At 66.2% G+C, this 24854-nt stretch overlaps 2 protein-coding genes across 5 annotated transcripts in view; one reads left to right on the top strand and one right to left on the bottom strand.

Moving 5' to 3' along the window:
• The window catches only part of TTC28 (tetratricopeptide repeat domain 28), a 700068-nt gene that overhangs the window by 669748 nt on the left and 5466 nt on the right, over window positions 1–24854 (top strand). For 2 of the 3 annotated variants that reach the window (XM_008274620.5, XM_051826643.3), the window contains 8 exons: window positions 7190–7331; window positions 15519–15698; window positions 16562–17282; window positions 18261–18385; window positions 19594–19825; window positions 20315–20391; window positions 22211–22234; window positions 22829–22958. In XM_008274620.5, the coding sequence (XP_008272842.4) occupies window positions 7190–7331; window positions 15519–15698; window positions 16562–17282; window positions 18261–18385; window positions 19594–19825; window positions 20315–20391; window positions 22211–22234; window positions 22829–22958 (1631 nt within the window). The remainder of the gene's footprint in view (window positions 1–7189; window positions 7332–15518; window positions 15699–16561; window positions 17283–18260; window positions 18386–19593; window positions 19826–20314; window positions 20392–22210; window positions 22235–22828; window positions 22959–24854) is intronic. The other variant, XM_051826641.3, reaches the window with a different exon arrangement.
• The window catches only part of LOC149119863 (uncharacterized), an 80523-nt gene continuing 75421 nt past the window's right edge, over window positions 19753–24854 (bottom strand). The window contains exons 2-3 of one of the 2 annotated variants that reach the window (XM_089323315.1): window positions 20184–20258; window positions 19753–19888 (exon numbers count right to left, since the gene is read on the bottom strand). In XM_089323315.1, the coding sequence (XP_089179441.1) occupies window positions 20229–20258 (30 nt within the window). In that variant the 3' untranslated portion in view covers window positions 19753–19888; window positions 20184–20228. Of the gene's footprint in view, window positions 19889–19919; window positions 20259–24854 lie in introns of those variants that run through there. The other variant, XM_089323312.1, reaches the window with a different exon arrangement.

Genomic DNA, 24854 nt, shown 5'->3' with positions numbered 1-24854 from the left:
CTGGCGTTTAAAAGGGACCACGTGGGACGAAGGTCCCAGAGGGACATCCCGACTTCGTTGCCACCTCTGTTGCAGCTGACACACGCCTCGGGTCTTCTGAGTCCCCTGTCGTGGTCACATGTGTGGCTCTGTTGAGGGCAGTATTGTGCTGCCCAGAGGTTAGTGACTGGAGCCAAACCATAGAAAGGTTAGACCTCCCCTGCTATAGAGAGGTGCCACACCCAGGCCAGGGTCCACCTAGCACCCTCCACCACCCATGGCCTCACGGGAGACGCGTGGGAACTGGCAAGCGGGAATCCTCCCAGAGACCAGATGTTCGTGGAGACTGGGGGCTTGCAAGAGGGGACAGCGGCATCAGCAGCCCACGGGACCAGTCCCCCTTGGCTGTGAGCAGGGAGAGGGACAGTGGAGCGGGCCAGGCATGAGGATGTGCGCCTGCCTCTGTGGGTGTGTGTGTCCTGCAGGCTGTGGGGAGTGCAGGCAGCAGTGGGGCCAAAGGGAGCCAGAGCTGGCTGCTGCCACCGCCACCGGGCGCACTCTCCTGTGGAGCGGCCGGGCTGCACACCTCCGAGCGGCTGACCTTGAGCTTGGTACTGCATTCTATCTGGAAAGTGGAGGCAACGCTGCCTGCTGACAGGGCTGTCGCAGGAATGCAGCGAGCGTGGTGAGAGATGGATCTGCTGCCTGGTAGGAGCAGCTCCTTCCTCTCCCTGCCCCAGAGCTGAGGGAGGTCCCTGTGGCACCAAAGGCTCCTTACTGTGTGTGTAGGGGCAGGGGGACCGCCACCCACTCCACAGACCCCATCTTTACCCAGAAGCACAGCCTGATGGAGACTGCTGCTCCCCTTTCAACTGCTTTGGGCCTGGCCTTGAACTGCCAAGGATCCATGCCCAGCTCTGTCTCTGCTCAGTTGGTGGCCACGTGGCTCCGGGCTCCAGCGAGCTGAGTTCCCCCCTCAGCTGGACCTGGAGCAGCCCCCTGCCCTGACCCTCCCCACGCCAGTCACCTGGCTACAGGCGGGAGCATGTCCTGGCATCCCGTCCAGCGTGCTGTGCTGAGGCCCCCAGCGCCCTGTGCTATAGACACAGCAGGTGCAGGAGCCCCTTGACAAGCTGGTCCACCTGGTGGTGACAAGTGCGTGCAGAGCAGGTCTCCTCCAAGTCCAAGCTTGCCTGCATGTTTTCAAGAGGCGATTTAACTTAGATGGTCTTTTCTTGCTTATTCACTCTCTCATTCCAGACGTGGTTTGACACGGTTTTACCAAAACATACAAATGCAACAAGGTTGCAATTTTTATAAAGCAGATGAGAAAACCAAGATGGAGAGGAAGTAAAAGTAGCAGTGAAGTAAACCATTCTAAGCGCTGCTGGAGACGGGCAGAGACTGGACTCTGTTCTCGTGGTGGTCAGAGCAGGGAGGGCCACGTCCGGCCCTGCCCAGACCCACGGGCCTGAGGGTCGGAAGCTGCGGTTCAACAAAGCCCCTGGTGCTGCTTGGGAAGGTGGAAGTCGGAGCAGGGCTGTGCTCCTCTCTGCACGCCCCCTCATCCCTGCGTGACTCCCACCCCAAGATGTAGTTCGCTGCTAAGCCCACAGGCTCAGCACCGCAACACTTCCGGTCTCCCTCCACTCCGTCTGATTCCCCCTGCCGTGCCTGGTCCCCAGGGCGCGCCGTTTTCTGATTATCACTGAGTGCAGTCCTAGGAACAGCCCCAGAAGCCTGCCCCTACTCCGGGGCTCCACTGCCCCAAGGGTGTGGATGGGGTTTGTCCCCTCTGGCTGACGGCACCCCCTACATGGACCCCATGACCGCCCACCTGGCCAGCAAGCTGTGGTCCTGCCCACTGAGGGCACACGCTCCTGGCTGTGTCCCCCTCTCCCAGAGGAGTTGAGCTGGGTCCTTCATGGTCCCACCCTGCAGCCCACCCTCCTTACCTCCTCCCATTCCTCCCCTCCTCTCCCCTCTGCCCTAACCGGACGGAGCGCTGGACTTGCCCCTTCCTACTGCAGGCACAGGGACGGGGCCTAAGGAGGCTTTCCCCTGAAGCGTCCCGTCGAGTGCGTCTAGCACGAGTCCATCTGGGGTCACCTGCCCGGGGGTCTCTCCCTCCCCCGAGTCCCCTGGCCCATTGGGTGTTGTGTAGGAGCCCCTGCTTTTCACCTGGTTTTGCCGAGCGAGCCCACGCCTCTCATCCCCAGGCTGTGCGCTCACCCACTCACCCAGGGCCAGGCCGCGTCTGGTTTCTCTGGCTCCCAAGGTCCCTGTGTTACATGGGGGCAGGTGCCTGCTCATTTATGAGGGAAGGGAGGTGAGCTTGAGAGACATTAAATACCCAGTCACAGAGCCGACGACAGCAGTGAGCGGCTCTGGCCCGCTCCGGCTCCGCTCACTGGCTCCTACCCAGGCCCTGTTGAGGAGCCGGGGCTGCAGGGCCCAGGAGAGTCCTGGAGCAAGAGGTGAGATGCCACATGTGGCCCCTGACGCATCCCTGAGCCAACAGGAGCCAGGTGTCGCTGGGAGGGCAGGGGTCCCTGCAGGAGCAGCCCCAGCCTCTCGGCTTCTCTCCCGCCGAGGGAGCTGGGTGCTTGGTAATTAAGGAGGTGAGCGGCGGAGCGGGCGGCAGCTTAGCGAGCGCCTCATCAGAATCCTTTTATTAATTGAATTGAGGCATCTCTGGCTGCTTGAGTGTAATAGATTTGCCAATTAATTTTTCCAGTGGCTCCTTAAAGTTCAAGTCTCGGGCCAGCTCCCACCCCACAGCCCACCATGTCCCGAGCTCCACGGGGGACTTTGGAGCAGCCAGGTCAGGGCCGAGGTGAGGGAAGCAGCAGGAAATGATTCGCCATCCCCAGGCAGCCCCATCCCAGCGAGCAGGGGCCGTGCTCCGCATGCCAGGGGCTCCAGCGAGCAGCAGTGCTGAGGCTGAGCCCCAGCTGGGAGAGCTGAGAGGGGGAGGAGGAAGAGAGGGGCAGAGGCAGAGTCCCCCAGCACAGCCTGACCACAGCCCAGCGCCCCAAAAACAAACACAGAAGAGAAAGGCACCCTGAGAAGGCAGGGACTTCCTGAAACGGCCCCCGGCGGCCCTGGCTGGACCGCCTAGCGCACCTGCTGGCCCCTGGAGACTGAGTTTGGACCAGCACCGCCTGTGGGGCCAGCCAGCAGGGAGTCCCTGTTTCTTGTGTCAGGACCCAGGAGGCCATGCGGAGCCTGTGTGTGGGGGTCTCTGATTTCTGCAGCCCAGGCCTGGGGAGGGTGAGCTCAGCCGGCCCAGCCGAGGGGCCCGCTTCAGCTCTGGGTCCCGCAGGCTGGAAACCTCTGTTGCAGCCAGGGCCTTGTCCCCGCTGCTGTAACTGGCTCCCCTCTTTGGCGGCAGCACGCAGCCGCTGGCGCCAGTCCCGCCGGCCTTGGGAATAGACCTCTCCATCCCCAGGGGCAGATTCGAGTGCAGCCAAGCGGGCGAGTGTTTGTCATCATCGCGGAGACACGAACCGCACCCCTGACGCCTCTGCGGCTCCCCCTGGCTCCACTCACGTCATGGCGCAGCCCCTGCGCAGGCAGCAGCCTCACCTCTCTCTCCCTGGATCCCTGCTTGCTCCCTGTCCTTTTCCACAGACTGCCGAAATGGCTGTTTCTCCAGGAGATTAATAAGCATCATGTGAGGAATGAGCTAATGAAGACCGCACCGTGTGCCCGGGGCTCGGCTGCCAGTTAGCGAGCCGCTGTGAACCGGCGGGCCGCGAAGACGGCGAGCCAGCGCCACCTGCTGGGGGGGCCAGGGCTGTGCGGCTGAACCCCAAGCTCAGCACCACTTTAGGGACGCAGATTCCGCACGGGGCCCTGGGCCTTCCAGCTGCGACTCTGACACCCGAAACCGCATGTCACCGTGGTGCCAAGCCTCAGCTCTCCTCCGCAGAACACAGCACTTGGACCGCCCGGGGCCTGATACCACACAGGGTGGACACGGGAGGCGCAGCAGAGGCGTGGGCACTTGCTTAGGGAGAGTAAATTGTTCAAAACTTCAAGAAACCGACGAGAGCTTTACCCCCACCCTTTCCTGTGGAAGCAAGAAGAGAGGGGAGTAAGGGAGCGGCCTGCCTGGCCCGCGGCCCATAGCCTGCTGGTGTCGAGGCCACGGCCACCTGCAGACGCTCGGGCTGGGGCGTAGGCCCCTCAATCATCTCCGCCTGCTGCATCCAGCTTAGCAGCGGCAGTGGTCACTGGCAATGCTGTGATAACAACAGCACACGTGCCGGGAAGCAAGCCGGTGTGCACCAACCAGGCCGCCACGGCGCCAACCCTTGGATGGGAGAAGACCTCAGGCAGGGCCCAGCAAGGCGGCCAGGGAGGGGCCGTGTCCTGGCCACCTGGCCGCCTGAGACCTTCCCCATGGCTGCACCTCCCAGGGTCCAGGGACTGTCAGTCACTCACTCCCCTCCCTTCTGGGACAGCCCTGCGGGGAGACAGCCACATGCCACTGCTGTCCCTGCAGAGCGAGGCACAGGGGCCGCCAGTGGACGCAGTGAGAGGCGGTAGCTGCCCTAAGCCGCTGCCCCAGGGCTGGGTGACTGCTAACAGACGCCGCCTGCTCGCACAGAAGTCTTGGCTGGGTTTCCTCCGACCTCAACTATGGTTTTGCGTTGGTTGCTTTCGGTTTGCTGTGTTTTAACCCCCAGCTGACTGTGGGCCTTAGCTTTTCCTTCAAGAAGGCCGTCTCCAGGCCGGGCGCTCTCTACGTCATGGCAGCCAGATCACAGAGCGCTCTCCGCAGCAGCGGACGGGCTGTGGCCAGGTGCAGGTGCCCCCCTACACCTGCCCTGGCCGGGCCCAGGACCCATTGCGCCAGAGACGTGGGTCTGCGAGCTGTCAGCCAGTGCAAGGCCTGGCGCAGGAGGCTGGGAGCCTGCCCTGTGTGGAACACTAAGCTCAACAAGCAAGGAGCTGGGAGAGACGGGACAAGGACAGGGCCAGGAAGGTGGTGGCTCGGTGGTGGCTTCCACTGGCAGCACAGGCGCCCTGCCTGCCCCACCAGGCCCACACTGCACCTGCTCTGCCTGGAAACACAGCCAGGTCCCCAGGGAGGGCTTCCCAGGACACCTCCGTGGATCAGACAGGTGCCGCGAGCCGTGGCTTGTTTGCCAGTCCAGGGTGAGGGCGGCACATGGTCTGACCACGGCCCCAGGTGGAGGTTCCTGGGAGGCGTGGCGTAAAGAGGTAGGTGGCCTGCCTCCCCCGCAGGACAGCCCAGGGCCCCACCGAGGCCCCTCCTCCACCTGCCTTCCCTCCGCCTGCAGTGACCCCTGCCAGGCAGGCTGATGTGAAGCCGGCCCTTGGACCCCGATTCAACGGTGCTGGCCGTGGAATCCCTCCCTGGTGGGGACCCTGCCCCTCTCTCTCTGTGGGAACCATTCCCCGTTGGTGCCGCTGCGCCCCAAGAAGCCTCTGGTGCCTCCGTGTTCCATGAAAAGATGCCACTGGGTGGGCCAGCACTTATGCCTGGAACCCCTCGCCTGGGCTCCTGCTGCCCACCCCAGGCCTCTGTGTCATCAGCTAAGACCCCCAAGCCTCCCCTGGCGCTGCGGGCTTGCCTGAGGCTGGGGCTGGACTCAGCAGGTTCTTCTCCGTTCCCTGCGGTCGGTTCCTTCCCCGTGGAGCTGGCGGCAGCCCCAGCCTCCCAGGCACTGCTTCCGGCAGCGCAGTTGTCTCGAGGGTGCCCGCCCTGCCTGTGTCCTGTGGTCAGACGGGCTGAGGGCTTGGAGTAAGTAGCCGTGCCTGGGCCCGCGGGCAGAGACCTCGGTCCCCCTGGTGTGGCTGGGGCTGGCTCTTAGGCCCAAAGGGGAGCCTGAGCCGACACCCTAGAGCTGGGCGCTGGGGCTTGGGGACACGGCGGCTCCCTGGGTGCCCCTGGTGGGGTTGAGCCGGCTCTGGTACCTCGCTGCGGGCACGGAGCCGACAGTGCAGGTCACGCTGTCAGGGTGAGGAGAGGGAGAGGCGCGCGGGGACAGGCGGTTGCCGCCCTGGTGCCGTCTGCGTGGTGACAGACGCCGCGTGTCGCGCCCCAGCATCTCCTCTGGCGAGCAGTTCTGTGATCTCACCCTCGGGGGAGAGCTGCTGTTTGCGGTGTGTTCTGTGGAATGCAGTGAGCCCCTGCGTGTCACCCCGGGGTTACCCGTGCTTCGCGGGCTCGGCTGGCACAGTCACCTGCGATCACCCACGTCCCGAGTGAGTGGCTGTGGGCAGGCCCCAGCCTCCCAGCCCTGCCGCTGTGCGCTGGCTGGGAGCGTGCGTGCCCAGTTCTTGGCTTCCTGGGGCTTGGGCCAAGCAGGGCGCTGCCGAGGGCCCCGTGCGGGAAGGGCCAGGGCCGTGCCTGGAACATGCAACCAGGTCCTCCGCGTCGTTTCTTCAGATGCCACGGGTCGCGGCCTGGCCTGAGGCCGAGCAGCCTCCTGGCTTCTTGGGCAGCATCCAGGTTGCTGTCACTGTAGTCCAGCCGTGGACCTGGCGCAAGCCACGGCCCCCGCCCCCAAGAGCCGGCAACCTCTAGCAGGAGCTCAAACCCTGTGCACGGTGTCTACCCCAAGCAGGGACATCTGTGTGCTCGTCACGCAGGACTGCCACCAGGCCGAGGGGCGCGCTCTGACAGCTCGGTCACCAGCCCCACTTTGCCGGTGCTCAGAACCGTGTTCTCAATGAACGAGGCAGTGACTGCCCGGGGGAAACTTGGGGCCCACGGGGTTGAAAATACCTCCGTATTAAGAAAACTGTGCCTGGAAACAGAAACTAAACAGCCGAGTGAACCCCGCAGCCACACCTGGCTGGAAGCGTGGCAGGGCTCTGCCGGGGCTCCCGCAGGTGTCCCACCGGGGCGGGGCGGAGCCCCCAGCCGGGGCCGGTGCACTCTCTGTCCTGTCTGTGGCTCCCGTGTCATGAGCTGGCTGGCACCTGGCGCCGCCACTTGTCCCTGATGGTCCTCACGGTTGCCTGCACACGGCGGCTCCGCGCAGGCTGTAATGAAATCCCGTGAGCGCACTTCGGGACGCTGGGTTAGGTACAAAGACTCCGCAGAAATGTAAGCTGTCGTGTGCGGCTGCTTCGCCCCGCGGCTTCTGACAGCGCTGGCTGTCGTGTGGAAATGACCGAGGACAGGTGGGCAGCCCGCCGGGCGGGGGTGACCGTGGCCCTCTCTCCCCAGGAGCTGCCAGAGCGTCACCAGCCTGTTCAGCACGGCGTCGCCCGCCAAGGACGGGACCTCGTCTCTCCCCAGGAGGCAGAGCGCACTGGCCAAGCCCCCGCTCCGGGCCCTGTACGACCTGCTCATAGCACCCATGGAAGGGGTAAGTGCCGCCCAGGCGTCAGAACGCATCAGTTACCCGTCGGTGCCCGCGCAGATCCCCCAGGCTCCTGGCACGAGAGCGGAGCTCCTCCAGAATCCGAGTCCTCCGGTCAGCGTCTCGGGCAGCATTTGAAAGCGCACACAGACGTGAGCCCTGGCCGGCTTCCCCTTAACGGACGGGGCCCCGGGCCTCACCCTGGCAGACCTGGGCTCCGCTCCCAGCTCTGCCCCTACAAGCCGGGTAGATTTGGCCTCGGTGACCTCACGCCCGCAGTGAGGTGATGCTCCCTTCCCAGCCTGCCCGGCCACCTGCGGGGGGGCCCCAGGAGGGGCAGGGGCCCCGAGAGGCTTTGCACCTGCACCCCACTGCCCGCCCTCCCTGTGGAATCTTGCCTGAGCGAGTCGTCCAGGGCTGTGCTTTGGACAGGAATGTGCCTCTGAGCAGCCGGTCTGCCCTCCTCCTCAGTCAGCGTGGCTGCCTGCGGCGCCCCCGCATGAGCAGCCGCTGACGGGTGTCCTGAGGTGTGTCCCGTGGCCTGTGCGGCGGCACTGGGCAGCACACCCAGCTCTCTAACTGCATGGGCAGGGCCGGGGGCCTCCGTGCCCCTGTGGGTACATCGGGGAAGCCAGGTGCTGGCAGCAGGTGGGGCCGGCAGCCAGGGAGGAGATGCACCTCATGGGTGCTGGGGTGGCCCCCCGGGCATTCGCGTCTGCTCCAGCTGTCCTGTGGAGGCCACGGCTTGGCAGTGAGGCCCCGTGTCCAGAAGGTGCCTCCACCCACCCCTGCCCGGCTGTCCGCGCACACTGTCCCCGCACCTGGTGCTGGTCCACGGGGGAGCAGAGGGCCTTTGGGAATCTCTGGCCCCGCCTTCCCGCTCACCCTCCTTGCCGGTCAGTGAGGGTGCCAGCCCTGGGCACGTGGGCTGGGGTGGGACTGGGGTTGTGCAGAGGCGCAGGCAGCCGGGCCCTGCACCCCGCGGGCCCTGGGCCGTGGCCACTGCTGCGCCTGCCTCCCCGCACCCTGGGGCCTCCCGGCGTGGTCGCCCCCGTCCCAGACGCGCCTGGCTGTCCTCCCTTGTTGGGCACAGTCTGCTGACCACATCCTGACCACAAGGGGCCCGGTGACACCCGGCCAGCCGTGCGTGCCTACCGCGAGGGGAGAGTGCGGGCATCCCTCGTAGCTTCCCGGCTGCTCTCCCAGACACCTCTGCAGGTGGCTGGCCCCAGCCTCACCCACGGGGCCTCCAGAGTCCCGGGCCTGTCCCTGGTCGCATTCTTGCTCTGAGGTGGGAGGGGAGCCAAGGGCAGAGCCAGAGCCGGGCTGTGGCTGTCGCCTCTGCCCCCATGGGGAGCAGGGCTCATCTTTGGTCCAGCCCCAGCGTCACTTCCTCTTTGAAGCCTGCCCGGCTGCCCCCAGCCCCCGCCTTCCCTGAGCTCTTCATCCACCTGCCCACCAGGGGGCGCCCTGCATCCTTGGGTGTCTCTAGTGGCACTGACACTTGGCTAGGCTCAGACCCGGCTCATTCTCTCCTTGCTGCCCCCCTACACACACCGTGCTCCTCTCTGGGACAACAAAGACTGCTCCTCCTCTCCAATCCCCTGTCACTGGCACGGCACCTGGTGGCTGCCCGCACAAGGCCCACGGCTGCACTTGCAGCCCAGGTCTAGTTCTGCATGGAGACAGAAGACCCCAGGAAGAGAACAGCCAGCGGGCCGAGCCTGGAGCTTTCCACGACCACGAAGCAGAAGGCAGGGGACCCCGTCCGCTCGGCCCGTGTTTCCAGTGGACAAGCCTGCAGGGACCCACGCCTGAGCTGGGGGCCGTGGGCAGGAGAGCACCCCTCGTCCTGCACGGGGAGAAGCTGCTGACGCCACAGGGGTCCCGGAGGGGGGTTCTGGGCGCCTGTGCCGCTCTTCTCCCAGACGCACCCCTGGGGCTCCGAGAGTGAGGCTGCACTCCCAGGATCCTCGGGGTCTCGTGTCTGGACGCCCGGCGCGTCTCCAGGGGCTGGAGGACAGGGAAGATTTAGGGACTCGGGCCTTGACCAGGGGAGAGTGATGATCAGGCCGACGCCTTGACAAAGATGGCTGCCGCCAGGTTCCCCCCAACCCACAGCGCCCCGACAGCACCCCGAGCGTGTGGCCTTGGCTCAGGTCAGGGGACGGCCCGGGCCTGCCACGCAGACGCTCCATCTGGTGGCCAGTGCTGGCTGCAGCGACGGAGCCCACGTGCTGAGCCCCCTTGAAGCCTTTGGAGCCCGTGGTCAGCGTGAGAGCTGTGGCCGGGCTGACAGGAGCCATCGTGTGTCAGTGACAACACCTTGCTGCAAAGCTGCGCCTGCCCCGTTTCATTCATTCATTCAACAGATACTGGAGTGGGGGCCGGCGTTGTGGCATAGCTGGTTAGGCACAGCTTGTTCTGCCTTTCAAATCAATCAATCAAGCTTTAAAAACGATACTGACATGTGCCAGGCACACGCTGCCCTGACCCCGGAGGAAAGCTGAGAGGCTGGGCAAGGACTGTGCCCCAGCGCTGGCCGCTCACCAGCTGGGCCGCCCCAGCGCCCGGCCTCCCGGCCGGCTTCACCCCTAAAACAGCCCACCCCTCCTCGCCCCTTCCCCGGGGAACGGGAGGGCGGAATGCAGTCTCGCTTCTCACCGCTAGAGGGCGACAGGACACCGTCCGCAGCTCCCCACGCCCCGCGGCCGGCTCCAGGGAGACCACAAATCAACACGGCAGGTCCAGGATTCTGATTCACGGACACCGCGGGGCTACAGCGGTCGGCCTCTTCACGTGGGGCACGTAATTATCCCAACAACCGCCTTTGTTTGGCCCCAGTCGTGTTGCTCCGGGCCGGGAAGGGAAGAGCACGGGTCTTCCCGGAGGTGCGCGCCGGCATCTGATTTAATTTGGCTTCAGGGAAGCCGTGCCGTCCGAGGCTCTCTCCCGGAGCCGCGCTGTCCTCTGCTGTCAGCACGGGGCGAGCGTGTCCACTTCTCCGGGAGGCGGGCCGGCTCCCCCTGCATGGGAGCCATCATCACACATTAAGTCAAGTCCTGCCCGATAGCCCAAGGAGGAAATGTCACCGGAGAAAAGCCGCGAGGGTCAGCGTGAAGGGCACTGGGCGCACGTGGGTCCACGCGCTGGCCCTCCATCGCATCGACGTGAAGAGGGGTGGCTGGGCCCCGCCAGACCCCCTGCTCCCTGGGCGAGGGCGGCCCCGGGCCGGTCCCAGCCACGCAGAACCACACGCGAGCTCCGCCCCTCCCAGCACCCACGGCCGCGGCTCAGGGCTTCCTCCGGGGCCGGCGCTGCCCCGTCAAGGAACCAGGCCCGGTAGCACAGCGATCGGGAAAGGCCCGATGGGGACGCCCGTCAGGCCTCTGGGGGCGCCGACTCCGGCCACGTCCTCGTCCCGAGCCACTGGGCCCGCTCTGTTTCCCTTCGAGTCCTCTGAGAGCCCAGGCGCTGGGACGAGCAGCGAGGCACGACGATCCGAAAGCCGCGCTCGCTCGCTTCTGCTGTGGTTCCTGGAGCTGCGGAGTCACCTGCGACCTGGTGCGCGGCAGGCCAGGGGTGGGGGCGCCTCCCTGAACACGGGAGCAGTGGGAACTCGCCGGGAGCGCGAGCAGGGGTCTGGCCCTGCCAGTGAGGACTCTAACTGCTGCTGGGGGGTGGGGGGAGACCCCCGTGGTGCCTCGCAAAATGCGCCTTGGAAAATCGGGCAGCACCACGCGGAAAGAGCGCTGGGTGCCGGCGCCCGCTGTGCCTGCGTGGACCACAGCTCTGCCGCAGAAACCCTCAGACGCCGGTGTGGAGGGCAGGGTGAGGCTGTGAGGCCAGCAGCCAGGCCGTCTGACTGATTTGGGACGGAGACAGCTGTAGTAATATTCAAATGAGGACAGGTGTCACCCAAAGACGGCAAGCAATGCACACTGATTAGGGGGAGGATGCATGTAGGCGCTTGCTGGCCAGCTGGCTGTGTGATGGAGACACGGGCGAGGGCGCAGGCCCATCAGGGAGCTCCCACAGGTAGGGGGCTCTCACCTGTGCCGCCACGGCAGGTGGGAGTGGGGGCGCCGGCTCTGTTCTGGCTCCCGCGGGGCCCTCGGAGCTGCTGCGGCTGAGGGTGGCCTGCGGGAGCCAGTCTGCCCCTTGAGCTCCTGCTGGCCGTTGGTCACGTTTCTCAGACCCCCAGCCCAGCTTGCCTTGTCTGTCCCAGGTCATCCGGGCAGACAGCAGGCTGTTGTCTGGTTGGTCCCAGGTTTGGTAAGGGCACGGGGTCAGCCGGCCTGGAGGTCATTGCCGATAACCTGTGTGACACACACCCGTCCACAATAAGCCTTCCCAGGGAGAGGTGGCTCTGCCTTATCAGCGCTGTCTGATCAACCCCCTCCGTCAGAAACCCCGGGCCCGGCTCGGGGTCCAGCTCCCCCGGGGTCCTGTGCCTCTGGGATCCTTCTCCACAGCATTGATCGCTTCATCCTCAGTCTCGCCGCGCGCTCCCAGGCCCCAGTGTTGTCTGCCCTCCCCGTGGCGGCTGGTGATGCCACGAAACCCCGGTAAAGAGGGGACCCCCGGAGCCCTCCCGTGCTGCGTGGTGCACACAGCACGCAGTTCTCGGGCCGGAGAGCAGCGCCCGTGCAGCCTACTAGCTGGTGCAGCGCGTCCTGGGCAGCTGAGGGCGGTGGTGCCCGGGCGTGTGAACGGGGGGCCCCCGACCCACGCGGGAATCGGATCAGATCGCCCGCACACACCTTTGGGATCTGTGGAGTTGCCAGGGAGAACCGCAGGCTGGTGGTCCGGTGGTGGGGTAACCGCTCGGTCAGCAGCTGTGGACGGCGGTGCAGGAGGGCTGGTGACGTCCGGCGTCCCTGGGTTGGAGCTGGGGGTTGGGGGCTTCAGAGGGGCTGCGTGGGAGGGGAGCAGGCTGCACCCCAAGGATGACGGTGCAGGACTGGCGCTCGGGCAGTGTCCTCCCCGCACCTGGAAGGTCCCACTTGGCCCCTGTGTGCCGAGTGCCAGGCACAGTCCAGACACTGCACGCGCTACTCCCCATCCCCCGCTCCTCTGTCTCAGCCATCGAGGAATGCACACTGGTGCTGTCCTGAGGGTCTGGACACGGAGGGGCGGGGGCTAAGGAGCTGCAGCAGTGCCTGGAGCCATCGCCCCCGACACGCCCGCAAGCACCCAGGTCCCTCGGGCGCCCACACCCTCCACAGCAGAGGCCTCTTCCAGACCCTGCTGCCCTCTCCCTGGGCTAACCAGGGCACAGTGCACACAGCAGCATCACCAGGACGCTGTGACCACAGGGAGACCGCGTGGCTCTCCAGGCTTAGGGGTGCACCCTGGGAAGAAGAGGCGCTGGAGGAGGGGTGCCTCAGCCCCCAGGCCACGGTGGGTGGGGCTGCAGTTGCTGGGAGAGCCACAGGCTGCCCCCTGGGTGCGGGTGTGGGCCCTTGGGCAGGAGTGCTCTGTGTGCAGGGCCCCTGGGGCTGTGGGGAGGGGGTCGCCAGGTCCAGACCATGAGGAGGCAGGCAGGGGTGCTGGGCCACTACCCAGGCAGGAAAGCCCCTTCCGCAGCGCCCCCTAGTGACAAGGTCAGCACTGGGTGCACTTGACCCCAGCAATGGCGGGAGGAGTGGAGCCTCTCCTGACCCAGCCTGGGCACACACCCACCAGAAGGGGCGGCCCTCTCCCAGTCTGCCCCTCGGTGGCGCCCGTCATGCCTCCCCCTGTCACGGGGCCTGCGCACTCAGGGACAGACAGATCCTGTGTCCTGGCCTCTGGTCTTGTTCTCCTTCAAAAGATCCCACTTCAGGACACCTCAGGGGTAGGAGAGCTGAGCCTTTGACGGGGTTTGCTGGGTGGAGGCTGATGGCGGAGCCGTGTTCTCTTCCGAGCCCAGGCCCCGAGAGAAGGCGTCACGTGCTCTCTTCTAGGCCAGCAGGCGGGGTGCGAGCCGCATCTCCCCTTGGTGATCTAAGCGGCGATGTGTGCAGAGACCCCCTTCTTCTCCCTCTTTAAGAGACTGATCTATTTGAAAGGCAGAGTTACAGAGAGCGCTTCTGGGACTAGGCCAGGCTGAAGCCAGGCCCAACCTGGAGCTTCATCTGGGACTCCCACTTGGGTGCAGGGGCCCAAGCACTTGGGCCATCCTCTACCGCTTTCCCGCGTGTCTCAGCAGGGAGCCGGTTCGAAAGTGGGGCAGCCAGGACTCAAACCAGCACCCACATGGGATGCCAGCTGTAGCTTAACCCACTGTACCACAATGCCGACCCCCTTTGTCCCTTTTAAAGTCCATGTGTGGTCACCGTGAGTCTTTGGACGCCAGGCAGTGCTCACCAGAACGAGGGCATTGTCCTCGAAGGACCTAGAACTGGCAGTGGGGCTGGAGGTCCAGAAAGCAGTCTCCCCTCGGCCAGGTCCTCCCTTCCTGCCCCCCCGCCCTCAAGGCTCACTCTCGCCCCCTCCTGCGAGTCTCCTTGTCCCTTCCTGGGGGGGGGGGGCTGTGCTCTCTCTCCTGCAGCATGGCCACCGCCCCCACCATGGCCGCTCCTGCTTGGGCCACAGCCTCTCCCTTGCCAGACCTGCCCAGGGGCCTCGTCCGTTCAGCCCTCACACAGCTCCTGGCTGCGCGGCTGGCTGGGCGCCTCCGCCTGCGGGGGCTGGCGCGTTAGTTCCCGTGCACCACGGTGCTTGTACCAGGGTCCTTCAAAAAGTTCCTGGAAAATGGAGTAGAAGGAGTTTATTTGACACATAAGTTAAATCTGTGCACAGCTTGCTCACTCGCCCCCTCGCTGTTCGTGGCCTTTTGGAGAGTCCTTGAGTTGGGGGTCACTCGGTGACCGCCTCTCTCAGCACATCCCTGGTGAGCTTACAGCAGGGACGGCGCCCAGCCCGGCCCGACTTCCCGGAGGAGCACAGCAGCCCAGGGTGGGCGCTGCTCGGGGGCTGGGCTTGGGAGAGGGGCCCTGCAGGGCGTCACGGAGGACACGGCCCGCTGCCAGGCACGCGCCTCCGAGAAGCAGGTTTTGCAGGGCCCACGTCAGCTGCCTCACCTCGCCCCCCACTCTGACCAGGCACGTGTCCGTGCAGGTGCAGTCAGCGCTGAGCCTGGAGTGGTGTCGCCGTCACCACTGCTGGCCCCATCGCTGAGCTCGGGGTGCCACTGAGTGTGGTGGCGCTGCTCTCCAGAGGGGTCCCCCAGAGCCACCCCAATCTGCACGGTTCAGGAATGGCGCAGGGAGGAAGCCCAGCCCAGGTGCGTGCCTGCGTGGACCCAGAGCTCACCCACAAGGCCACTGTGACAAAGCCCTTCCCTCCCGGGTCACAGGGGAAAGGGCTCGGAAAGCAAACAAGCGGTGTGCTGGCCGCCTGCTTCTGTTTCTCTGCTTCACGTGCAGCTAGAATTAAAAAAAAAAAAAAAAAAAAAAAAAATGGAGGTCGTGGGGCTTTGTGGAGCTGAATCCCGCCAGCCGCCAGGCACGTGTCACTTTGGGTTAGCCGAGTGCTTCTGCCACTCTCAGCCAAGCGCCCAGGGCAGCGCAGCAGACGGGGCCCTGGGGAAGCTGGGGAGGAGGGGGGGGCCTGGCGGACTCCCGCGGAGCCAGCCCCGCCCCAGGCGCCTGGTGCGTGGAGGGGCTGTCTGTCTGTGCCAGCCCGACCTCCTCCCCGCAGGCTCAGGGCAGCGCGGGCAGCGGCAGCTTCTGCCCTGTCTGTCCCGCTCAGCCTACATTTCACTGGTGTCCAGCCGCCGCCTGCCTGGGCAGTGCCCTTGGAAAGACAGCCATGGTGGAGCGCGGGGATGAGCGGGTGTCTGTGCATCTGTGGCTCCGTGTGCACCCTCCTTCATGCCACCCCTTCCTGGAGGGGTGGTGTCAGTGCTTTGGCGCAACTGAGCTCCCCAGAGCCTGGGCCCCGGGGGTAACTGCTTAGGGGAGGAGCCAGGGACCCGGCCCGCACCTGCTGCCCCTTGAATTTCCAGCCTCTTGGAAAATGCACCTTGCTCCCGCGGAGCTGTTGGCCCGTTTTGAGACTGGGCACCCCCAGAACGCTCTCGGGTCCCTGTGCTGAGGCCCCGTGTCCTGGTCCTGGGGGACACCGGGTCAGCATTCCTCGTGGGGCAACGCCCTGGGGTGGGCTGGCGCCTGGCGCCCCAGTCAGCCTCTTGCGCTCGCTCCGCAGGGCCTGATGCACTCCAGCGGCCCGGTGGGCCGGCACCGGCAGCTGGTCCTGGTCCTGGAGGGGGAGCTCTACCTCATCCCCTTCGCCCTGCTGAAGGGAAGCTCCTCCAACGAGTACCTGTACGAGCGCTTCGCCCTCATCGCCGTGCCCGCCATCCGCTCGCTCAGCCCGCACTCCAAGGTAGGGCTCCGGGCCATGGCCTCCCCCTGGTGGGGGGGCCCTCAGAGAGGAAGTGTCTCCAGGTGGAGGGCCCCCTGCTCTCCACCGGGCTGGGCATCACATGCTGTCCTGCAGAGGGGCCGGGCAGGTTCACGTCTCACTCAGCAAGGCCAGTCGGGGTGGGGAGTCCACGAGGAGCCCGCGGTCTGGGGAAGCCAGGCCCCGCCCCAGGCGCACTGCTGCTCCAACCCCAAAGCCTGGGAGACCTGGGAACCCTGGCTTCCTCTGCCCCCAGGGCTGCAGGGCTGCCTACTGCGGGCGTCTGACTCACTGTGTGGTCACTGCCCGCCCGTGGCTGGGCGCCCTCCGGGCCCAGGTGCTGGCCCTGCGTGCTCCCGGGCTGAGCCCATGGCCTGGTTCATCTGGGGTCGGGCTGGGTCTCACTGGTTGTGCAGATGTTAATTTGAGCAGAGCAGTGGGCTGACAGGCACCTAGCCTTGCTGTGACGTCATTTTGCAACCTTTGGGTCCTTGATGTTTCCCCAGAAGTCATCACGGGGAAAACTCAGCCCTCCGCTGGGCTTCTGTCTGCGGAGTGTGTGTGCACTGCTCCTCACGCAGCTCCCGGGAGACAGGGTGGCCTGCTCCTGAGGCTGATGCACACGGGAATGGAGCCACTCCCACGCCCCGTGCGCATTCTGTCCCCGCAGGGCCGCGGCTTCCCCCTGCCCACGCCCGATCTGTGTTGAGAACGCGGCAGGGCAGACCCCAGTCTCAGGAAGTCGGAGGCGTGTGGCGAGGACACGTGGCGACATCAGAGTGAAGGGGGTTGAAGGGGTCCAGGGGGCCCCCCTGACCGTGACCTGCTTGTGTCCCCTCCCCCAGACTCAGCTGAGGAAGAGCCCGCCCACCTACTCCAGTTCCACGTCCATGGCGGCTGTCATCGGCAACCCCAAGCTGCCGTCGGCCGTGATGGACAGGTGGCTGTGGGGGCCCATGCCGGCGGCCGAGGAGGAAGCCTACATGGTGTCGGAGCTGCTGGGCTGCCAGCCCCTGGTGGGCAGCGTGGCCACCAAGGAGAGGGTCATGAGCGCCCTGACCCAGGCCGAGTGCGTGCACTTCGCCACCCACATCTCCTGGAAGCTGTCGGCCTTGGTCCTCACGCCCAGCGCGGACGGCAACCCGGGCAGCAGCAAGAGCTCCTTCGGCCACCCCTACACCATCCCCGAGTCCCTGCGGGTGCAGGACGACGCCAGCGACGCCGAGAGCATCTCGGACTGCCCGCCCCTGCAGGAGCTGCTGCTCACGGCCGCCGACGTCCTGGACCTGCGGCTGCCCGTGAAGCTGGTGGTGCTCGGCTCCTCCCAGGAGTCCAACGGCAGGGTCACGGCCGACGGGGTCATCGCGCTCACGCGCGCCTTCCTGGCCGCCGGCGCGCAGTGTGTGCTCGTGTCCCTGTGGCCGGTGCCCGTGGCCGCTTCCAAGATGTTCATCCACGCCTTCTACTCGTCGCTGCTGAATGGCCTCAAGGCCAGCGCGGCGCTGGGGGAGGCCATGAAGGCGGTGCAGAGCAGCAAGGCCTTCGCGCACCCGTCCCACTGGGCAGGTAGGCGCCTCCACGGGGATCCCCGGGCTCGAGGCGCAGCCGGCCCCTGGCGGGGCGGCAGGGCAGCCGTGGCAGAGGGCGCCGGGGCCGGGTGTGCGGAGCCCCACCCTCTGCCCGAGCTGCCTCTCCTCCTGGGACTCCCGGTGGGGTGTGCGGGCCACCCCACCTCCTGGCCCCTCAGTGACCACCCCTGACTATAGGCAGGTGGGAGAAAGACCCTGGATCTGGTGGGTGGAGGACCACAGCAGAGCTTGTTCCCGTCTTGCGTGTGACTCGAGACAGCTGCGCAGGCTCCCCCGAGCTCCCCGTCGGCATCTGAGGGACCCATAAGGGGGACAGACGTCGGGGAGGCCTGCTGCAGGGGCTGGGGCCGGGGCGGCGACATCTGGTCCCCAGGGGCGGGAAGGGAGCAGGACGCAGCAGCAGCAGCCGTGCCGGGACCCTCCCTGGCAGGCCGGGACCCACAGAGGGCAAGGCCGGGCCTGCCGTGCTCCCCGGGGGCCCTGGAGCTTAGCAGAAGCTCCCACCTGTGCGTCACCACGGTCCTGACCGTAGGGCAGATGGGGGCCACCCTAAACCACCTTCCCAGACTCTTGCATCTTTCTGTTTTAATGGCAAAAGCCTTCCCCACGGTGCACCATTAGACTGCAACCAGCTCGGGCAAGCGCCCCAGCCCTGTCCCTGGATGGGAGCGAGGGGAAGGAGTAGTGAGGCTGGGCGGCAGCCGGGCCTGAGGGGCTCCTTTGCTGGGTGTCAGCTCACCCTGGGACCCCCGAGACCCTGAGGACCGCCCCCTCCCCACGGCCTGGGACACAGGGAGGGAGAGCCCAGCACGCCCGCAGCCGCCCACTGCAGTGCTGCTCCTGCGCTGCCCGGAAGGTGCACCATCTCCGCAGGGCGCTGCGGGCTAACCCCGGGGTGGGGGAGGCTGGGGTGTCAGCTGCCCGCTGAGGCCTCCTCCCCCGCCCCCCCCCCCAGGCTTTCTGCTCATCGGGAGCGATGTCAAGCTTAACAGTCCCTCGTCCATCATCGGCCAGGCCCTCACGGAGATCCTGCAGCACCCGGAGCGCGCCCGCGACGCCCTGCGCGTGCTGCTGCACCTGGTGAGCACTGGCGACGCCCTCCCCTGGGGCTGCGTGGGTGTGTGTGTGGGGGGCACTGCACTGCGGAGGGCTCCAGCCGGGCCTTCGTGGCCGCTGCGTAGTGTGTGCGGATGGCACACCCCCGTCCCAGCCCAGTCCCAGCCTGGGGGCCCTGGTGCTGGGGCGGGCGGTGCGTCACAAGCACGCTGTTTCCAGACCTGACGCGAGGCCCAGCTCCCCGGCTGCCTCCCAGGCTGGGGCTGCCCCTGCCACGGCTGGGCGCCTGCTCGGGGCTCCCGGTGGGCGTGTCCCCTGGGCTGTGCAAACGTCCAGGCAGGCACTTGGTAGCAGACGGATGAGCCAAGCTGTTTCCTCAGCCTGGGGTGCGCCGGAGGCTTGCTCAGGCCTCGGAGTCGTCAGCGTGCACGGGGGAGGGCGGTGCCTGCAGCCTCCGACAGCGCTCGGGCCGGGCTCGGTGTCGCCTGCGCCGCCTGCAGCAGACTGGCTCCTGGGCCCGGCCTGGGTCGGACACGGCTTCCTGGTGCCAGCCTGCGTCTGGGAACTGCACAGGCCTCTGGGTTATACGGCACTGGGGCCGTCCTCGGGCCCTGTTAGCCCACAGCCCCTCTCCCCTGCTGCAGCCGGGGGCTGTCCTCTGAGGTCACAGAACACCCGCTTTCTGCTCGAGGGCCCCTGGAGTACATGTGGGGGCCTTGGGGGCCAGAAGTCAAGGGCACGGGACCCCACCTCCTCCTAGCTCGCCCTGGGTGCTCTGGCCCCAGTGAGCAGTGGCCCAGGGGGCAGCAGAGACCAGCGTCCGTGACCCCTAGTACTTCTGTGCCCCAGGAGCAGCACCGGCGCCTCGGGGCACGCGGTATCGGGGTGGACAGGGAAGGCTCTGGGCTCAGCCCATGGGGCCAGGCACCCGGTAGACCTTGGAGGACAGCGGCGCTTCCTGGTGGAGGGGCAGTGATGGGGGTGGCCTGAGGGTCCCAGGGTGTGGGGCCCCTGGCCTCCACGCAGGGAGCTGGGCCAGGAGGGCAGAGCCCTCAGCACGGCGCGTCTGGCTGCAAAGATGCCGACCTTGTCGCCGCTACCCACCTTGCATGGCGGCTGGCCACGGCCCAGCATCACAGCCTTGGCTCCTGGCCATGCGGGCAGCAGCGTCCCCCGGAGCACGCAGAGGGCGGGCGGGGCTGCCAGGCCTGATGGAGCCCCGACCCCTCCAGGTGGAGAAGTCCCTGCAGCGCATCCAGAACGGGCAGCGCAACGCCATGTACACGTCCCAGCAGAGCGTGGAGAACAAAGTGGGCGGCATCCCCGGCTGGCAGGCGCTCCTCACCGCCGTGGGCTTCCGGCTGGACCCCCCGGCCAGCGGGCTGCCGGCCGCCGTCTTCTTCCCCACCTCCGACCCGGGCGACCGGCTCCAGCAGTGCAGCAGCACCCTCCAGTCCCTGCTGGGTGAGCCGGGCCCGGGCAGAGCCGCTGGCGGACACGCACGGCGCTCACGTTGAGGTCTCCGGGCTGGGGAGAGAGGGAGGGGAGGATCCTGAGAAATGGCTCCGTGTCCCAGAGCCCCCGCCCCTGCTGTGGAGGGGGCACGGCCTTTCCTCTGTCCTGGGGCGACAGGCACACCAGTGCTGTCACTGTCACTGTCACTGGGGGTGGAGCCAAGCGCTGGCCCCAGGGAGGAGCCGCCCCTCGTGCTGGGGGCTGACCCGGCCACCCTCAGGGGCTGGGCAGGCTCTGGACGCCCCCTGCCCCACTTGCCTGCGTCGGGGACCGCACTCTCCTTTTCTGAGTCGCGTGTGATACACACCTGGCTCGGCCAAGTTCCTGAAAAACAGCACCAACGCTGAGGGTTTCAGGTCCTTTCGTCCGGGCAGGGGCTGGACTGTGGGTGCAGAAGCCACAGTCGGAGTGACAGCCGCCCCCTTCCTCTTGGTCTAGGTCTGCCCAACCCCGCCCTCCAAGCCCTCTGCAAACTCATCACGGCCTCGGAGACAGGGGAGCAGCTCATCAGCCGGGTAAGTGCAGCCCCACAGCCCGGCCCAGGCCTGGGCCCTGCACAGACCGTGGGCTCCGGCCCGCACAGGAAGCGGCAGTTCGGCAGTTCTGGGGTGCGCCCTGGTGCTGCCTGTCTCGGGTCATCCCACCCCTCTCTCATGCACTGACAGGTGTTAGAGCCCCTCCTCTGGGTCCAGGGGGGCTGCCGGCGTCCTGTCTTTCCCTGACCCCAGCACGCCCCACTCCCACAGCAGAAGAGCACTGAGTGCAGCAGGCGTGGCCACTGCAGGGCTGTGGGAGGGTAAGCCGTGCCTGCTCCGAGGAGTACAGAGCTGAGCTGGGGGTTTGAGGCTCTTCCCCCTTAGCGTGGAGCAGGCCCTTCCCAAGCCGGCCTCGGAGCTGCTCTGCACCCACTGATCATCCTGGCGGCCCCGGGGTCTGGCAGAAGCCCCAGGTGTCAGCCACGTGTGGGAGAAGGCTTGTGGATGCTCTCACAGCCCCTGAAGAGCAACGGGTTCTTTTGGATTTTTAAAAGATGTGAAGGGGCTGGCGCTATGGCATAGTGGGCTAAGCATCTGCCTGTGGCACCGGCATCCCACATGAGTGCCAGTTCGTGTCCCAGTTGCTCCTCTTCCGATCCAGCTCTCTGCCATGCCTGGGAAAGCAGTGGAAGATGGCCCAAGTCCATGGGCCCCTTCACCTGCGTGGGAGACCCAGAAGAAGCTCCTGGCTTCAGAATGGCCCAACTTTGGCCATTGCAGCCATTTGGGGAGTGAACCACTGATGGAAGACCTTTCTCTCTGTCTCTCCCTCTCTCTAACTCTATCTCTCAAATAAACCTTAAAAACAAAAAAGTTTATTTGAAAGGTAAGGCTATAGAGAGTGGGGAACGTTCCTTCCACTGGTTCACTCCCCGAATGGCCGCAGCTGGGCCAGACTGAGTCCTGAAACTCCACCCAGCTCTCCCACATGGGTGCAGGGGCCCAAGGACTTGGGCCATCTTCCGCTGAGTTCCCAGGCCATAGTAGAGAGCTGGATGGGAAGTGGAGCAGCCGGGACTTGAACCAGCGCTCATCTGGGATGCCAGCTTCGCGGGTGGTGGTTTAGTCCGCAAGTCCACAGTGCCGGCCCCTACAGAGCAGTGTTTTTCTGGTCATTTTGGAATGCAGTGGTCTGCGAGCACTGTTGGCTCACAGAGGTAAAGCCAGCCCGTGCAGGACTGAGCTGTGGTCTGGAACGGCGGCCGCCCCAGGTCTGTGCCTCCCCGGGCTCCCGGGCCGTGCAGGGACCGTGCTGCGCCTGCGTGCGCAACAGCATCAGGAGAGCCTTCCACAGCCTGGACCTTAAACCCCGGAGCCCGGAGGGTCGAGAATCTGTGTTCTACAAAAACGAAGGAGCTAGAGTCATGTCAGGATACTGGCAGGGTAGGGCTGAGTGTCCCAGAGAGCCGAGCGCGAGGGTTCTGGCTTTCGGGGGGAGCCCGAGGCGGCTGCGCCTGCTACAGCATTGGGCCCCTGCTCCGGCGCTGTCCCAGCTGCGCCCCCGGGGCGGTGGCCTCTCTGGGGGCTTCCCCCGTGTTACTCTGGAATTCCTCACACCCCCGCTGACCCCCGCTGTGCCCCTTGGCCCCGCACGTCCGGCCTGGGTGTGGCTGTTCCTCCTCCTGTGTGTCCCCTGCTGACTCTCGCTCCTGTCCCCACGTGCGGCGGTCAGAGCCGCGGCCTGCGTGGCGCTTCCTAAAGCAGCGATCAGCTCGTGTTGCGTAACAGCCTGTGCTTGAGTCTAAACTCTTCTCTCTCTCTCTCTTTCTTTCTTTTCCTTATAATCTGCTGGCCGAAGGCTGTTAAAAATATGGTGGGAATGGTGAGTACTCTTTAAGTGACTGTGGTAAGGTGAGCCCCTGCACCCGCCCACCCCCGCGTTCCCCTGGCGCTCTGAGCTTGGCGTGCACGCGCTGTCCAGTGGAGCCTCCCGTGCTGTGGCCTAGGTGACCTGTGCCCTCCCCTTCCTCTGCTCTGGCTCCCTTTGCTGCTCCGCCCATCTGTGTCCTCCACGTGACATTGTCAAGTTCACCCTAAAGCAGGGGCAGGTCCAGTTTGATGTAAGTGATGCTGCACCCCAAAGACCCCTGAGTAGGGCACTCCGGCCCCGTGGTGCAGGGGGCGCAGGCACCCTGGAGGGCACGTGGGTTCTTCCGTGACCACCTCTGACCCCAGACCCAAAAACTGACTGGAATTCCACAGGTACGGCTGGGATGGCCCCCGCCCGGTGAGGCCGCCTGGCCCCTGCTGCCCCCCGCCCTGCGGGTTCCCCCAGACAGGCGGCAGGACAGCAGGCAGGGAGGCCTTGGTAGAGCTGTCAGCGTGCCGCACGTGGGCCGCGAAGGTCGCTCGCGCTGCAGACGGCAGGGACGAGAGCACGGGGCCGGGCGGCCGCTCACGCCCGTGCCTCTCTCAGCTCCACCAGGTGCTCGTGCAGCTCCAGGCCGGCGAGAAGGAGCAGGACTTCGCCTCGGCCCCCATCCAGGTCTCCATCAGCGTGCAGCTGTGGCGGCTCCCGGGCTGTCACGAGTTCCTGGCAGCTCTAGGTAGGCCAAACGCGCCCTGACCCCCAGGCCACGCCATTCCATCTTTCAGAAAACGATTTTCCTCCTGGCGCTTGCCGGGCACGGCTGAGGGAACAGAGGTGTTGCCTCGGCGGCATCTCGGCTTCCTAACTGGAAACAGTCAAGGCCGAGACCGCAGTGTTGCCCGGGTCGGCCGCCCCGTCCTCGTGGGAATCCGCCGGATCCCAGCGGGGTTAGAGGTTAGGCTGCGATTACGGGCTACGGGAAAGGCAAACTTACAGCCCTAAGAAACAACGGTTTCTGTCATTTGCTCCTGAAACCGATGGAACAGCAGGGTTGCTGAGTGCTGTGAGGGACCCTGAGCCGTAGTGCCCGGCCAGGATACCCGCTCTCCCTCCTGCCATGGGCACGTGGCTGCCCAGCAGCCTCCGAGAGGCCGTGTGTCTCCTCCCGCCCTGAGAGCCTGGTGACGGGCCCGCCAAGAGCCATTCACCCCACAGCTTGCTTCTGCCCGGGGACAGCACAGCACCTCGCGGGAGCGGCTCGGGGCAGGGAGCCGGGCCTCAGCGCCACGGGGACGCTGCTGGGGAAGGCCCAGGGAAAGAAGAGGTGTGGGGGTGCAGTCCAGCCGCGGACGGGCCGACCTCACGGTCCCGGGGAGCAGCCGTCAGCTCCGCAGGTTGGCCAACGGGAGAAAGGCGCGTCCTCCACTTGAGAACCCGAGGGCCCGCGCTGGGCCACCTTTCCCAGCCCGCCCGGCTGGCAGCTGGCTGCACTGGGCCCCCACGAAGCCCCGCCCAGCCGCAGCACTTGCCTCCCGTCTGTGGACGGAAAGCAGCGTCTGCCGGAGTCAGGGCCAGGACCGCACTCGGGACGTTGTCTTCACTTCTGTGACAGGACACGAGGCCCTGGGGCAACTGCGCCAGCCAAAAAAACAAAACGGCCAAAACCCAGCAGGCCGAGACCTGCCCCTGCCAAGGACGCAGCCCCAGGCGGGACTGCCAGTGTGCCGGGAGGGGTGGAGGAGCGGGCGCCGGCTCGCTCTGGGGCTGGGATCCCATCAGTGTCACGGCCTGCCCTAGGAGCAGGGTTGGGAGAGAAGCGGCCTGGGCTGGGCCCCCGCAAGGCCCCTCCAGGTCCTCAGATGCAGCCGATGACGTCATAGAGGAGGCGACAGGACACCACTTTTTGAAGACTGATTTATTTCAAAGGCAAAGTGACAGAAGGGGAGAGAGCGCTTCCATCTGCTGGGTTACTCCCCGGATGTGCCCAATACCCAGGGCTGGGCCAGGCTAAAGTCAGGAGCCAGAACTCCATCCGGGTCTCCCACATGGGCGGCAGGGCCCAGGCACTTGAGCCGCCCTCGGCTGCCTTCCCGGGCGCGTGAGCAGGGAGCTGTGGGAACCGCGCTCTGATGTGGGTGCAGTGTCCCCACTGCCGCGTGCCGTGCTGCGCCACCACGCCACCCCGGCGTGAGTATTCTGAGGCCTACCTGTTGCTTCCGGGACTGTTGATTGTTGAGTCCCGAGAGGAAAATGTCCCGTGGAGACCCGGATGCTGGGTGGCTCCCCCACGGAACCCGAGTCCACAGGGGACGACAGTGTCAGAGTTCCGCAGAGTAAAGGGGCCAGCTGCTTCTCCCCGATGAACGGTGCAGCGCACGGACAGCAGCACTGGGCGGACGGAGGCTCCTGGGTGCCCGGCCCCCCGGGGGCTCGCTCAGCACCGTGTCCTCTGCAGTGTCTCAGGCGGGGCTCCGTGATCCCCGGAAGGCAGCTGCGGGAAGACTTCGCAAGCCCTCAGTCTGGCCTGGCGCCCGCGAGGCCTTGTCTCAGGAAGGCACGTTTGCTGGATGCCGCTGCCCCGTCCCAGTGCGGCCGCTGAGCCTCATTAGAATCCCTGCAGGCGGGAGGCAGC

This window comes from Oryctolagus cuniculus, chromosome 21 (genome assembly GCF_051225735.1).
Source record: "Oryctolagus cuniculus isolate XC-2025 breed Fujian yellow rabbit chromosome 21, ASM5122573v1, whole genome shotgun sequence".
Lineage (NCBI taxonomy): Eukaryota > Metazoa > Chordata > Mammalia > Lagomorpha > Leporidae > Oryctolagus > Oryctolagus cuniculus.
This window is presented reverse-complemented; position numbering and strand designations above follow the sequence as displayed.